The sequence below is a fragment of the Stigmatopora nigra genome, chromosome 8 (genome assembly GCF_051989575.1).
Source record: "Stigmatopora nigra isolate UIUO_SnigA chromosome 8, RoL_Snig_1.1, whole genome shotgun sequence".
In the NCBI taxonomy this organism is placed as follows: domain Eukaryota; kingdom Metazoa; phylum Chordata; class Actinopteri; order Syngnathiformes; family Syngnathidae; genus Stigmatopora; species Stigmatopora nigra.
The window spans coordinates 5,299,933-5,315,563 of record NC_135515.1 but is presented as its reverse complement, the minus strand read 5'-3'; the positions used below and the strand labels follow the sequence as shown (position 1 = coordinate 5,315,563).

Here is a 15,631-nt window from a genome sequence, read left to right as displayed (position 1 = left end):
TAAAAAGTAACTGACACAATATGGCATGATGGTGGAGTGCATTGCCAAATGTTTTAGCTTTAACAATTGTACCTACTGCCTCCAAGTAACGTTGGAGCACTTTTAGGGTTGTCCTTGGCTTGTTGAGTACTCTTCTGACCATGTCCTTGTTCGGTAGTATTTCAAGATGCTCCTCAGTGTGGCCTGTTGTTGGTAAAGTGTTGCTTCTTCCACCATGGCTCTAACAATGCTGATTGGAACATTCTTTTGCTGAGGAACAATCAGATTCAATATATACATGTAGTAATTACTGACAGATTTCAACTGCGGCTGGCACTCACAGTTCCAGGGTGGGTCCTTAATGCGTGGAGTTTGCATGTTCTCCCTAGGCATGTGTGGGGTTTTCCTGTGTACTCCAGTTTCTTAACACATTCCAAAAACATGCATGGTAGGCTGGTTGGACACTCTAAATTGCCCCCTATGTATATGAATGGGTGCTTGTCTCCTTGTGCCCTGCGATTGGCTGGCCACCGATTCAGGGGTAAGATTCAGCACCTCCCATGACCCTTGTGAGGATAAGCAATTGAGAAAATGAAAGCTTTCAAGTAGTCTGTTATGGTGTCTTTGTTGTATTCCACACAATTCCATATGATTAATATATATGGACTCAAACGTTGTGATTTCTTTTCATTTGTGGATTATTTGAGTGAAGAGATGAACCATAATAACAACAAAGCCTATCCAGCTTTGAATCTACCAAAGTCAGTTATCTACGTCATCATTACTCATGACATCACGATCCGAACTAAAGACTGATGAAAAAGAAGGGGTGTTTACGTGGTAGTGGCTTTGTAGTTTAAAGGAAATGTGCGCTTACGAGTCGTAACGTGGAATTACCTATTGGTGAAAGGATAGCACAAGAGCAGGTTAGCTCGGTTTAGCAGCATTTAAGGGACGACTTGTAGTTTTTTGGGTCTTTTGTTGCCCTTGCTCCTCCCCCTTATCCCTTTCCTGTGTGTGCGTGTGTCTGTGGCGGAAGTAAGTGGTATCGCGGAGGCCTCATCCTTCCAATGGCGACTGCAAGCAGGCTGAATTGCAAACGGGACCAACCGTGGAGTGGGTCAGGCCTGTGTCAGCGAAATTAAATAAATATATCTTATATTTTGCTGTTATTACAAAGTTAGGCCGACGTTGTACTTCATATTGCGTCTGATACAAATGGCCAAAAATCGGAACATTTCGCTCCTTGAGACGGGTAAGCCGCATAAGGAACCCCAATAAATAGCTCAATTGATTGTGATATTGTTGACGCGAATTTAATCACATGTCTCACACCGGTATCTTTGATTTTGCAGAGCTTTATTACTTGATCTCTCGTTTCCTAACAACGGGTCCTTGTCGGAAAACCGCTGAGGTGAGCTAGCATATTTCAACCGATTTTGAATGTATTTTAAAATAGTTGCCTGACTCCGTGATAACAGCATGGAAAGAAGTCATCCAAAATTAAATGCCTCTTTATAACCACATTTGCAGGTTTTGGTGAGCGAACTAGAGGAATATCAGGTACGTGTTTCTCGCTTGGCAGTGTTTGTGCTATCGTTGCTATCTGGTGGTGTTGGATCGGAACTTGCTACTTGTTTCGGATCTTAAATCCATCTGTGCGTCCCTGCCGTTTGACATCACTCACTTTTATGATCTAGCTTAATTTCTCAAGTACTGCTTTTTGGTGTCGTTTACTGATTTATATTTTTCGACAGCTCCTACCGAGGAGATTGGACTGGCTTGGACATGAGCATCCGAGAACATATGAAGATGTGGTAAGAGTTATCTTAAACTGTCAAAAAATTGATTGTAGCAATTGTATACCGTGAGAGGATTCCACGATGAGCGCTTGTTTACGCTCTTTGTTCTAATCTCTTTGAAGTACTGTAGGCTTTGTTTGAGCCGTGGCAGTTTAAGAGGTTATATCTTGTACTAGAGTACATAAATTGTCGGGATTTGCGCTACGGTATCATCGGACGTCGGGGAATGTGGGGTTTTATTTGTAATTTAGCCACGACAGTTGTACCGCAGATAGGGTGGGTAGTTTAGCCTTTCTCGCTGGCGAGGCCGTTTCATTGGCCAATCAGAGGCAGCGATGCTTCTGCTCCGCGTTGCTTTACCCGTGACCAGCTCTCTGATTGGCCAATTAAAAGTAAATATTTTGCATAGCAAGTACCCTCTTAGTTGCGCTCTAGTAAAGCATAAACCACAAAATATTTTGGCAAGATTTTATTCCGACGAAATCCTCTTGAAAATGAAGTTAAATAATCTAAAATGTTTGTTTATGTGCTCTATCCTGAAGCAGAAATTTAGAACTCTTAGGATCATATAGTTCTTATAGATATTTTATTTACATGTAATATATAAGCCACAACAGTACACATGTCAAAAGAAATGAAAAAGATCTATACAAATGAAATGGCCAGTGTGTTTCTTCCCCTGCATAAACAAAATGTAAACAAAGTATAAAACAAAAAACACACTTAAAACAAAAAAGCAAAAAACATTACTTGTTCAAGAGTCTTTTCATCTTATGTGATTCAACTATAGTGAGATTCATATTTTGTATGCATGTTCTCATGTTGCTCACCATCCATGCAGGTTGCAGCCAACAGACATATTGCACCAGATCATTTGTTACAAATATGTAAACAAATTGGTCCGATTCTTGAGAAAGAGGTGCCATCCTGCGTCCCTGGCCTCCATTCGCTCCTCGGATTAGGGAAGCAGTCAATGCTTAGGACCTCAAAAGGTACAAATTATTTCAGGTTGAACTTATCATTTCTTGTATCAAAAACAAAACCTTCATGTTAAGAGGGCATGACCAGCCTTTACAATGCTCAGACGAGCGTCATGTCATACTCTATCACTATGTTAAGCTCAATCACTATGTTAAGCCGCAAAGCAAATGTGTGTTTTTTTTAATAAAACAGCGGACTGGTACATGATATTTTTAAATGTTGTGATCCTAGAATGCGATGGCGTGCGGTTGAAAACATCATCATATGCAGCCCTTCACAGGGGCAGACCACCAGAGAGGCCTTTCAACAGCAAAAAACCGCCACACATAGGTAACCCTGCCCTAGTTTTATATTGATATGCATCGCCCAAAATGAATGGAAAAGGGTCCACATTATTGTATGTTACCTTTGCAATTTATTTTATATTTTAATTATATCTTTTGACATTTCCTGTTAATTTATAGTCAAAGTAAAACTCTTGTTGATACATGGTATACTCTGTAAATAACTATTGGTTTACAATATGTATTGGTATTTTCACAATCCAATAATTTTTTTTGGACAGTTAAATAAGATGACAAAATTTTCCCTTGCAATATTTAATTTAAACTCTCAGCTCTGGCTATTGTTTGAGTGTTTGCGTCTCATCACCAACAGTACACATCTGTCGAGGAAGAGAGCTGACGGGAGTGCAGCGATACAGCTCCATCACCTCCGTCAGCAACTATGGGCGAATGCGCCTGCATCGACGAATCTTGGGGCACCTGTCTGCTGTGTACTGTATTGCATTTGATCGCACTGGCCTCAGGATCTTCACAGTAAATAAAAACTTTATTGAACTTGTCAAAACCCAAACATAATGTTTTTGCAATTGTCTATTTTTACTGTAAAACATACCTAAAGAGGTGTTTGACAATGTTACTGTTATTTAAAAAAATTCAAAGTCAAACCACATCATGTAGGTATAAATCTTTGCCTTGCTCTCTACCTCAGGGCTCAGATGACTGTTTGGTGAAAATTTGGTCTTCCTTTGATGGGCGGTTGCATTCGACCTTGAGAGGACACTGTGCGGAAATCACTGACCTGGCAGTCAGTTATGAGAACACGTTAATTGCCGCGGGAAGCTGCGATAAAGCCATCCGTGTGTGGTGCCTTCGTACCTGTGCACCTGTGGCTGTGCTTCTGGGGCATACTGGACCAATTACCTCTCTACAGGTAAATCTATGCCACATTTTCAAAATTGCATAAAACAACCCTAGAATTAGCCCACTCCGAGCATGTAAACCTGACAGTGACTCAGGGTTTAAAAATACTATAATATCTCAAATATTGTTCTTTCAGTTTTCACCATTCGCCAAGGGCTCAAAACGTTACATGCTGTCCACTGGGACAGATGCAACTGTATGTTTCTGGCAGTGGGATGTTAACAACATCAAATTTAGGTAAGTCAAGATTTTAATATTGTTACCTGACAATCCAAGATGGCTATACAGTCATACCTCTACTTACGAAATTAATTGGCTCAAAGACTTTTTTTGTAAGTTGAGGTGTACTTTATATATAAATTCTCTAATTTGTTCCATGGTCCTAACTCAACTAAACTCTTGAAAATGTTTGCTCTCTTTCAAAGTGATCGCCCAGACAAGTTTACAGAGCGTCCAAGGCAGGGAGTTCAGACCGTGTGCTCCTCATTCAGTCCAGGTAATTGATCCATCCATTATAGACCACTATGTGTAGGCCTTTTCCAGATTCAGAACACGTATCTTTAGGGGCAGAGCATAAGTGTTTGTCTAACATCTTTACAGGTGGAATGTTTTTAGCCACGGGAAGCACTGATGATGTCATCAGAATATATTACATGGGGAGTGGAAGTCCAGAAAAGATATCAGAGCTCCATGAGCACACCGTAAGTTATCCTGATCAAACTTTTTGCAAAATCTTAGTTTAAATTGAGCATAATTTACCTTTTTTGGATCTTTTTAGGACAAAGTTGACAGCATCCAATTTTGCCACACAAGTGAAAGGTATGCACTTATACATGGCTATAATTTGAACATTTCACTCCTTACTGGTCATTGTTGTGCCTATTTAATTTGATTAACAAGTGAAATGTCGTACTTTGTAAGGTTTGTAAGTGGAAGCCGGGATGGCACTGCTAGGATCTGGAAGCTCCATCAGCGGCAACAGTGGCGATGCATCCTACTAAACATGTCTACCACTCTTCCTGGGTGAGTATGGTTTTTGTTGTGTTCTCCTTTAAAAAAAAAATAAAAAGTCAAGCCTGACTAGGGAGTACACAATTAATTGTATTGTATAGCGAGAAGGGATGTCTATTATGTACCGAAAATTCCTAAAGTAGGTTTGCTAAATATAGACCAGTCTTTTTTGTAAGGTTTTCTTCGAGTTGAACCTGCAGTGCATGTTTTGTCTTACCAGGTGCTGTTTATTTTTAAATTGCTTGTCACGTTGACAAAATAATTGTTTGTAGCTGGAAACTGTACCAGCAATGGAGGATATCATTTTAATTTTACAGTACATTGAAACACACAATATTGGTATTATTATGTTTGACCCTAATAAGTGCATATTTCAACAGTATTGCACGATTTAAGGATGTTTTTTTTCTCAGTGGTGAACCATCGAGTGAAGAAGATAGTTACTTCAAGCCTAAGGTCACCATGGTGGCATGGGATCGACATGACAATACAGTCATCACATCTGTCAATAATCATCTCCTGAAAGTGTGGAACTCCTACACAGGACAACTTCTACACGTCCTCAAAGTAATCCAGTTTTTATTATCAAATGTTATTGTCAAAACTGAGTTATAGAAGTGACATGGATTCTCGAATTCTTCTAGGGCCATGAGGCTGAAGTGTTTGTCCTCGAGCCACACCCATTTGACCCTCGGATTATTCTCTCTGCTGGCCATGATGGAAATATTTTCATATGGGATCTGATACGGGGAACAAGTACACAGCACTATTTCAACATGGTACACTACCAAATTATTGATCAAATTGCACTCATAATAATCATTTGTTTGTTCAATTTTCTGCTATGGAAAAAAAAACTTTTTATATGAATGTGATATTAGTTTGTCCCGTAGCTGAAGTTTTGTGTTTGTCCTGTTCAGATTGAGGGGCAAGGTTTTGGAGCGGTTTTTGATTGCAAATTCACCCCAGATGGACAGCGTTTTGCCTGCACAGACTCCCATGGCCACCTACTCATCTTTGGCTTTGGTTGCTCAAAACCTTATGAAAAGGCAAGACAGTCTTACACTGAAGCACAATTGCCACTGTACATTTTATGTTGTATATTAAACACAAGTTCATAAATTCTTAATATAGAATATAAACTTCAATTTAAGTCCCCAATTCAAATATTTTTTTAAATGTACCATTTTTCTTATTCCTCATACAGCTTCCGGACCAGGTTTTCTTTCACACGGACTACAGACCTCTGATCCGAGACAACAACAGCTTTGTGCTTGATGAACAGACACAACAAGCCCCACATCTTATGCCCCCTCCTTTTCTAGTGGATGTCGATGGAAACCCCCATCCGCCAAGGTGGATTGTTACACTTACTCAGTATTCTGTGTTTTAAGCTCTCATGATAATCCCAACCAAATTGTCACTATTATTTATATATACCAATATTTTTTGTAGGTATCAGCGGCTTGTTCCAGGCCGGGAGAATATTGCAGCAGAGCACCTGGTGCCTCAGCTGGGATATGTTGCCACAAGTATGGAAAAAAAACCCAAAGCTTGTGCTAATTTTAACCTACACAGTATTCTCATGCATTTCCTTCCTCTTGCTCTCTTGCTTGCCTTGTTCTTTGATTCAGGTGATGGAGAGGTAGTGGAGCAAGTCATTAGTCAACATACTGCAGAAGTTGAGGATGTTGCCATCAGGCGCAACACCCTACTGGATGTGGCTATCCGAAATCTTCAGCAGCAACAGGAGCGTCAGAACCAGGTTGCTCCAGTGGGCGGTCCTGTAGCTGTACCAGCTCAGGCCTTCGTTCCAGTAGTACCACCAGCTCCAAGCACACCGCGCAGAGGTATGATTATTTGGATAGATTATTATTCCTCTTTTGTTTGTTAATCAATTCCATCCTGTTTAGTTTGTCTAAATGAATCTGATTCTTATTTTTGCTCTCTTAACTGCAGTGTCTGTAAATGAGCGAGCAGAAGTGCAGTCTCCTCCTAATGTGGGCTTGCGGCGGAGCGGACAGGTGGAAGGTGTCAGGCAGATGCACCAGAATGCACCTCGCAGTCAGATGGCTACAGAGCGAGACCTACAGGCCTGGAGACATCGGGTGGTGGTACCAGAGCTGGCAGCAAGCAGCGTTCGGTAGCCGTAAATACTGTGAATTTGAATGTTTGGTCATTTGTTTAACCTAAAGTTAATTATATTGGTTCCCATTTTTTCCCCAGCAACCAAGTTGACATCAGGATTGCAAGAGGAGATGATGAGATGGCCTTATATAGTGTGAAGAAGAGACGGATAATGTACAGCAGCTGTCGAGTAGGTTTTTTCATTCTAATTTATTTTATTTGTAATGGGTCTAGGTTCTTATAGACTGTCTCTCAATCTGGATTAAAGACCAAAAGTTTGATTGAGTCTTTGCAAATGTTTTTTATGTCCATTTTCTTTCAGGATGATTCTGACGAGGAGCCTCCTACTGCCAAACGAACACATAGTCGCAGTGACACGCTGGCATTCATTGAACTGTCATGTGAAGAAGGAGAGGAGACTGTGAGCTCTGATGCACACACTGAGGTATCACAATTCTCACATTTCTTGTGAAAGTTTTTGTATATCTTCTAATTTTGCATATTAAATTACTTGCTGTGTTTTCTGCCCAGGACAATGATTTGGACGGCAGTGAAATTGACTCTTCTAATGATGAGGAGTGGAATAGTGACAGCCCAAGGTAGTTACATTTTGAAATTTCCATAGTTTTAAGACTGTCAACATTGTCTGGGATTTGTAGTTTTTGCTATGGAATTCAAACTGCTGACCTATTTTCTGCACCAGTCCATCAATTGTACTTGCATTTTATATTCATTAATAACTTAAATTTTTGCAGTCACTCGTCCAGTGAGTATTCAGACTGGACAGCAGATGCTGGCATCAACCTTCAGCCACCCATGTCACGCAAACGTGTACGTCGTCCGCTCAGCAGTTCAGAAGAAGAAGAGGAAGAAAATGAGGAGGAAGAGGAAGAGAAAGAGCAGCAGCAGCAGCAGCAACAACAACAACAACAGAGTGACGAGGAGGAAAAAAATGCAACAAAGGGAAAAGAAAAAGCCAAGAAATCAAAGAATAAGTCTCCCAGAGTGAGTTAAGAAGCACTGTGCTTACAATGCAAAATTATACCGAAGCTACTGTATAAGTTTGTTGACAAAATCTCAATCTGACTGTGTTGTCAGTTCTGGTTATTTTAGAGTTTTTTGTGTCTTTCCTATCAGAGGCCAAAAGTCAGACCTTCAATCAACAGGGAGGTGTCAAATGAGTTCCGACCCTCTTTATGGATCACTGATGTCATTCCTAGGAAAACTCCTTTCGTTCCTCAAATGGGTGATGAGGTGTGTGTTTGTGCGTTTAAAAAAAAAAGGAGACAAAAGTCTTGTAGTTTTTTTGAAAGCTTTTTGTTTTCTTGTTTCAGGTGATTTACTTCCGACAAGGCCACGAGGCTTATGTTGAGGCTGTGAAACGAAATGACTTGTACCCTATCAACTTAGACAAGCAACCATGGAAAAAAATGGTGCTGCGGGTAAGACAATTAAGATGACAAAGATTTTAATGCAGCTAGGAAAAAGGGCTTGTGTATATGTAGTCAAATGTACCCAATTTATTCATGACAGTGAAAAAAATACTCTGTTTGGGAGTAAAACATCCTTCTGCTTGTTTTTTTCCAGGACCAAGAATTTGTAAAGATTACAGGTATCAAATATGAAGTCTGTCCTCCGACACTCTGCTGTTTGAAACTGACTTTAATCGACCACGGCACAGGCAAAATCACAGACAAGTCCTTTTCTGTCAAGTAAGTCCGTTTTTTTGCCAGTATCACAGTTTGTGTTTGTGGGAAAAATTGAAATCAAGCTGCAACAAATACCATAAATATTTCTCTTCATAGATATCATGATATGCCGGATGTAATAGATTTCCTGGTGCTGAGGCAAAGTTACGATGAAGCACTGCGTAAAAACTGGCAACCAGGTGAGTTTTTAGACAAGACTTAAGTTTTTAGCTGCCCATTTAGGACATGATGGGGTTAAATGTACTGAGTTGAACACTTTTTATGGAGGTCATTTCAAATAGCAGCTTTGCTAGGCATTGTACACATGTTAATTTTTTGCCCCCCACCCGTTTTCTAAAATTTTTCATTTTTCATTTTTTTATTTTGCAGGTGATCGGTTCCGCTCCGTAATAGACGACGCCTGGTGGTTTGGCACAATCGTGTGTCAGGAGCCGTACCAACTAGAATATGCGGATAGTCTCTTCCAGTGCTTTAAAGTTAGGTGGGTGATGAATAAATACAATGTGTTCTGGTTATTTGAAATGAACATGGTTTTTGTTCCAAACTTGATTATTTCATGTCTTTTTCATTAGATGGGACAATGGAGAAAATGAAAAGCTGAGTCCCTGGGATATGGAAGCTATTCCAGAGGATGGTAATGTTCAGGCATTCATCCTGGGTGATATTTTTAGCTTTATTAAATTTAAAGTAGTAATTGCCTGTTTTGTTTGCTATCAACTTCTGTGCAGACACTCCTATTTACTTTGGTGGTATCTCATTAGTGTTCTCTGTTCACAGCTGAACTTCCAGAATCGGAAGGGGGCAGCATTCCTGTTACGGCAGAAGAGATGAGCGAGCTGATGTACAAGCCAATGAAGGGAGAGTGGGGAGACAGGAGCCGTGACCAAGAGTCTGAGCGAATCGTCCCTGGCATTAGCCAGCTCAGCACAATTGGTGTGTACTTTAATTATACAAGATTTGTTGACTCCAGTTTTGTACAATTGTTTTACCAACTTTGTTTTTTTTTTTAAATTGTGTAATTCAGCCTAGAACATTGGTGCTCAACAAGTAGATCTTAAGCAAAGAACGCTCACTTCTGGTGTTTTTATCACAGAGATTTCGGCGCCTTTCTCTGGGCCTGTAGACCTGACGCAATACCCCACCTACTGTACTGTGATTGCTTATCCTACTGATCTCGACACCATAAGATTTCGACTCATGAACAAATTCTACAGGTCAGTTCTCCTACTAGATGTAACTTGAGATATGATTTCACTGTCACAAAGTGGAAATGTGTCTCAATGAGTGCACTCCTAACAAGGCTTTGTTATTCCACAGGCGTCTCTCAGCATTAATTTGGGATATCAGATACATTGCACACAATGCCCGCACTTTCAATGAGCCAAGGAGTAAGATTGCCCACTCTGCGAAAATCATCACAAATGTCCTCCAGAAATTTGTCAAGTAGGCTGGCTTTTTAAAAACATCAAGTTGTGTAATTCTCCAGCAAATAATTGTCTACAAATCGAGTGATTTTTCTCCTCCTTTTTGCAGTAATCCTAGCTGCACAGACATCATGGAGATTTATAGTGTTGTTGAAGAAATGGATGAGGATGATGAGGTACATCCTTGGACTGTATATGCATGCACTGTTTGTTTTCCTCTTGACTAGACTTTGAATGGAAACTAAAAGTTTACTTAAGGAAAAATATTTCTTTAATCTCACAGGAAGCAGATACAGAAGCTCCAGGAACTTCCTCAGGGCACAGACTGCGTCAGGTAACATATCAGTTAAAGTTGTCCCATGTTTTTAAAAATTTCAAAGTGGATGGCAAGAAATATGGCCAGTTTAAACTATATAAGGGATCACTTCACTCTACTTTGGTTTTTTTAGCGCTCTATGGAGGTCGTGCCTGACAGAGATGCTTGGAAGGAGCAGTGCAAAAATCTGCTAAACTACATATTTGAGTGTGAGGACTCTGAGCCATTCAGAGAGCCTGTGAATCCTGACAATTATCCCGTAAGTTGAAAACTGCATAAAAATGGTCAAATCAAAGTTGTGCAGAGGTTTGGTTTCTAAACATTTTGCTTAATATCACCAGGACTATCACAACATCATTGATACGCCAATGGACTTTGGAACTGTGAAAAGGACCTTAGGGGGGGAACGCTATGAAAATCCTATTGAGCTTTGCAAAGACACTCGTTTAATATTTGCAAATGCTAAAGCTTACACACCCAATAAAAGGTCTAAGGTAGGATTTCAGTTATTGAAACTAAAATATTAAAAGTAAATGGTGTTAACATTTGAATTACATTTTGCTTTTGAGGTTGCGTTGCTTACTGTTTTTTTTTTTTTTTTAACCCTTCTAGATTTACAGCATGACCTTGCGACTCTCTGCCTTCTTTGAGGAGCAAATCCGAACTATCATATCAGATTATAAAACTGCTGTGAAGAGCAGTGCCAGGCTTCGTCGTAGCCAGCGATTCAAAAAGAAAACGCATGATTCAACAACTGCAACAACAAGGTGGGATTTCTGTTTTTTCTTCAGTGTTGCACGTGTATTTTTCGTCTCTGAGCAACAAAATGTCATTGATGCATGAATATCACACCAAATGTTTTTGAAATATTTTATTTTATGATTAAGGTATGATGACAATTTATTTTTCCGTCTTCAGTCAAAAGAGAGGTTCTGTCAAAACTCAGGGAAACGGAGAGTCTGCGTTTAGGACCAAATCTACCTCAGCCAAAGTCTTGGCTCCTGAGCGGGCCAGAAGATCTCGAAGAAGCAGCACTGGTCAAATCTCCTCAGATGATGATTCCGCTTCTAAAGTTGCTTCATCAACAGCAGGTACAAAAGCAATACCGTTTCCCAATGGTGTACATTTCCAACCAAATCAAATCTTTTGTTGTGTTGTTGTTGTTGTACCATGCAGCAACTCCAAAATCAACAAGAAAAGTTCATTAAAAGCTAAGCTTTGCAACTAAAGGTTCATTGTGTTTTGTTATAATGAATTTTGATCTGTTTTCTTCAGAGTCTGAAAGTGAAGTCAGTGAATCAGAGGTGGAGTCGGGTCCAGGTACCTCCAAACACTATCATGGGAAACAAAAAGCCAGAGTCACAAGGGGCAGCTCTTCCAAACAGCGTAAAAAAGGTTGGTTGTTGTAGAAAAAGGAAATATACAGTAGTGGTCACATAATAGCAGTCCAATGTCACCGACTCGATTAATTCTCCTTAACATGACCTTCAATATTTTGACATAGGCAATCCCAGGGATATAACGTTAACTAGGAATGTTATTCTGAATAGTATTTCATTCTTGAAAATTTATGCCAATATTTTTTTTCTAGTTGATATCAGTGACAGCGATGAGAAGGAAGCTGAGGAAGAGGGTGAGGAGCCATTTGACAGTGAAGGTGGAGGGCGAGACAACGGGGACGAATCTTCCCATTCTTCGGGTCGTCGCTATCCCAGTCGGGTAGCAAAAGGCAGTAGCGTACGACTGACCCGAAATGCCGCTGCTGCAGACAGAAAAAAAAAAGGTAAAAGTTTATCATCCACCCTCTTAATGTGCATTACTAAGGATTATGCTGTGCATTTTTTGATACTCTATATCCAGAGGGGAGACCAGAGATGAACGGTCATGCCAGCCGGTCTTCTCGCAGAGAGAGGCGTCATCGCAGGGCCTTCAACCAAACCTCATCTCCGGCCTCTGATGGAGAAGAAGAGGATGAAATAACAATACGTCGATCACTCAAGCGGAAAACGGCAAGGGCGGCTGTCAATAAGATAAAACTCCTTGAAGCATCAGACGAGGAAGATGAAGATGAAGGGGACGAGGAGGAGGAGGAAGAGGAGGAGGAGGAAAAGCCGATAGGGAGCCGCCTCCGCAAGACCCCTCGTTCTAACAAACGCACCACTGTGCTTCAGAGCAGCTCTGATTCAGAAGAGCAACACGGTGAGTAGCTAAAATCATGCATGCTGTATTTTATGGATATTAATGCACAGTTTTCAGGATATTAATAATGTCTATTTTTTTTTAGGTTCTGGAAGTTCAGAGGGACAGTCTGAAGAATCCCAGGATGAGGAAAATTTCAATGACAGCAGTTCTTCAAGCTCCTCTCAGAAGAAGCCAAACGGGGATACAAGAATACCCACCAATACAAAAAGCAATGGTGTGTTAATATTTTACTTATATTCGTAAGTCCAGAAATCTTACGTCATAAATGACTTCTTTGCAGGAACTTTGAATTGTGTGAATGGACACAGCCCAAATCGCAAGATGGACAGCAACTCTAGGCAGGTGGACAAAGCCGCAAAAGAACAATCTGGAGCCGTGGAGGAAGAAAAAGAGAATCAAACGACTGTGCGTCATAAGCGCAGTAGAAGCTCAACCCGAAATTGTAGGATTACCAGTGAGGAGGAGGAGGAGGAAGCAGAAGTAGAGGAAGAAACATCCAAAAGAAAGACTCCCCGACGCAAACCTCCCATAAGCTCAGATGAAGAGGACTGTCTCAAGCGACGAATACAGCAAAATGGAAGAAACAAGGGTCAATCTCCTTTCAAAGACTCTAAAAAGAGCAAAATGTCCATGTCTAAAAGCCAAGATCATCAAAAATCTGCCTCGGCTAACAAACTAGATGCAGGTGATTCCGAGGTGCTAAGTGATACGCCGAAGAAACCCCACAGGAAAAGGTTGAAAAAAGAAGAAAAGGTTGAAGCTGAAAGCAATCACTCAAGTGATGATTATAGGAACAAGAGCAGGTTTGCAAGGAACAGCAACAAAACAAAACGACCCCGGGAGGACACTTCTGCTTCCGAAAACTCTGCGCAGGAATTTAAACCGAAGAAATTGAGAAGGAAACGCTCCACTGGTTCGTCAGATGAAGAATCGGAAGATTCAGAAAAAGTTTCAAGCAAGCGGCTTCGCCTCAGAGTTTTGCCCAAAAAGAAATACATTAGCGAGAGCTCGGCTTCTGAGGAAGACTCTGGGAGCCAGACCCGACTTAGAAACAGCAACAAAGCAAGCAGAGTATCAAAGGAAGGCTGTAATAAAAGTGAGTCAAAGAAAACATCTCCAAATAAAAGTAGGATTCAAACATCTTCCAAGAGAAAACTCATTTACACATCAGGATCAGATGAAGAAGAGCAAAAGTCAGTGGCCAAAAACAACAAAAAGCAGGACAAATGGGAATCAAAAGAAGACAAGGAGGATAGCCTTTCCCCTTCCAATTCCGACCAGGAGGAAAAAGTGGGTGGCGTCTCGCAGAGAGGGAAGAACAACAGGCCATCCAAACAAAAAACGCGGATGGAAAGCTGCAGCAGCGATCACAGTTCTGACTCTGAAAGTGAGCGGTTGTCCGCAGCTAGCAAAAACTCTTATGGCAGCTCAGGGTCTAACAGTAGTTCAAAGAGAAGGAGCCATACGAGACTGGCTGGGAGTAGCGGCGAAAGGACTGCCAGTCGCCAGTTAAGACAACGGCGACCACGAGTGGTCTCGGAAGGGGAGGACAGTGCGGAGTCGTACACCAAACCACAACATAAGGGCCGCGTTAACACTCGCAATCGGGGGAAAAGGACTGTCCTTTATCATGACAGTGAGTGAAGCCCGAAGAGGAATGACAACTGGAGACTGTAAACAGACACTTGATGTTATGGTAGCAGCACTGGTTTTCCTCAAAATATGCTGTGAAATCTGTTTCTTTCAGGGATATTTATATTTTCTATGAAAAACACGTTTATAGACGTAACACAAATTCAAGCATTTGAACTGCTGGTTTTCACGAGGAAACAGATCAAAAATGCCACCTGCCCATACTGCTTGTTGTGATTGTGGTCAGCAAAGTCAAATTGTTAGGAATCTTGGGTGCTATCTAATATACCTCTGGTAAATCTAAGCATATTGCTGGCTTGCACTAAGAAACACTGTAAGGTATTTCATACACTAAACTAGTTTTGCATTAGAAACTCAGGGGTCAAACAAGTTTACCTTCTTAGTCTCTGGCCATGCAGTTATTGTTTTGTTTTTAACTATCAAATGGTCAAACAACAATTCCACGAGGGCAAATGTTGAAGCGTTTGCAACTAAGATAAACCAATTCACATTGTCACTTAAGACTACAGCACTCCTTTGTAAATCCATAATACACAGATTTTTTTTTGACTGTGTTATGAGTTGATATGAGCCAAATGAAAGACGTGTCTCCCTTTTTTTCTCTTTTTTTTGTAATTGTATATAGTATGTTCATTATTGAGAATGAATTGGCCATCGTTCAGTAGCAACATGTTTATTTAAGTTTTTTTTTCTTCAAATTCGTCTTGTCATATGTCACAAATTGGTACAATTTGCCAAGTACTATTAACCAGATGTACTTAATGCAGAAAAGAACTGTGATTTCTCATATTGGGAAGACAATTAATTGTCCTTTGTTCAATTCTTCAGTTTTCTAGAACATGGTTTTCTTTGGTTTATGTGGGATTCTCTTAATGCAGTTGTTTTGACATTTTGCTCATTGGTTTAGTACTACACCTTCAATAAAGAGATTTCAGTGGCAAATTAAGTCATTCATTGTGGTTTCCTGTGTAAGAAATAACCAGTAATGAAGAATTCACACTTAATTACCATGTTATGACTTATCCCCTTTTTAACATACACGCAAAGATTATTTTCAAAGAGCATTGTATTGATGACCACCTAGCAGCCAATGGCAGAATAATGGCATCAAACATGCTTTTTAAATGCTGCTGCTGCCAATAATAGTCATTCATTTATTTTCGGTACTGCTTATCCTTCTAATAATATAGGAAATTAATATAGTAATAAAAAAAAAACATTG

General features: G+C 40.3%; 1 protein-coding gene across 2 annotated transcripts; it reads left to right on the top strand.

Annotated features, from left to right (window-relative positions):
• The first annotated feature begins 893 nt into the window (after nt 1-893).
• On the top strand, nt 894-15,355 carry brwd1 (bromodomain and WD repeat domain containing 1). 2 transcript variants are annotated; one of them, XM_077723159.1, is made up of 44 exons: nt 894-1,234; nt 1,335-1,393; nt 1,513-1,542; nt 1,737-1,796; nt 2,623-2,773; nt 2,994-3,092; nt 3,420-3,580; nt 3,756-3,977; nt 4,104-4,204; nt 4,393-4,463; nt 4,568-4,668; nt 4,746-4,786; nt 4,889-4,990; nt 5,392-5,545; nt 5,623-5,757; nt 5,899-6,027; nt 6,186-6,334; nt 6,434-6,510; nt 6,613-6,828; nt 6,938-7,121; nt 7,205-7,295; nt 7,428-7,550; nt 7,637-7,704; nt 7,861-8,110; nt 8,243-8,359; nt 8,440-8,547; nt 8,693-8,817; nt 8,911-8,993; nt 9,184-9,295; nt 9,387-9,472; nt 9,592-9,747; nt 9,908-10,028; nt 10,132-10,257; nt 10,348-10,414; nt 10,522-10,572; nt 10,688-10,813; nt 10,896-11,048; nt 11,167-11,321; nt 11,473-11,645; nt 11,830-11,949; nt 12,146-12,337; nt 12,415-12,753; nt 12,839-12,970; nt 13,037-15,355. In XM_077723159.1, the coding sequence occupies exons 1-44, from the start codon at nt 1,198-1,200 to the stop codon at nt 14,398-14,400; spliced, it is 6,717 nt and encodes a 2,238-aa protein (XP_077579285.1). In that variant the 5' UTR covers nt 894-1,197; the 3' UTR covers nt 14,401-15,355. The 2 variants fall into 2 exon arrangements, with proteins under 2 accessions (XP_077579285.1, XP_077579286.1); XM_077723160.1 differs by having other exon boundaries at nt 895-1,234; nt 9,387-9,448.
• Nucleotides 15,356-15,631: the final 276 nt, after the last annotated feature.

What these genes read in the sequence shown, in the direction of transcription:
- brwd1 (XM_077723159.1), top strand. Translation starts at nt 1,198, where the DNA reads ATGGCCAAAAATCGGAACATTTCGCTCCTTGAGACGG. An exon ending in GCTCAAAACCTTATGAAAAG is followed by an intron (nt 6,028 to 6,185) that starts GCAAGACAGTCT and finishes TTCCTCATACAG; the next exon opens with CTTCCGGACCAGGTTTTCTT. An exon ending in TCCAAGCACACCGCGCAGAG is followed by an intron (nt 6,829 to 6,937) that starts GTATGATTATTT and finishes TCTTAACTGCAG; the next exon opens with TGTCTGTAAATGAGCGAGCA.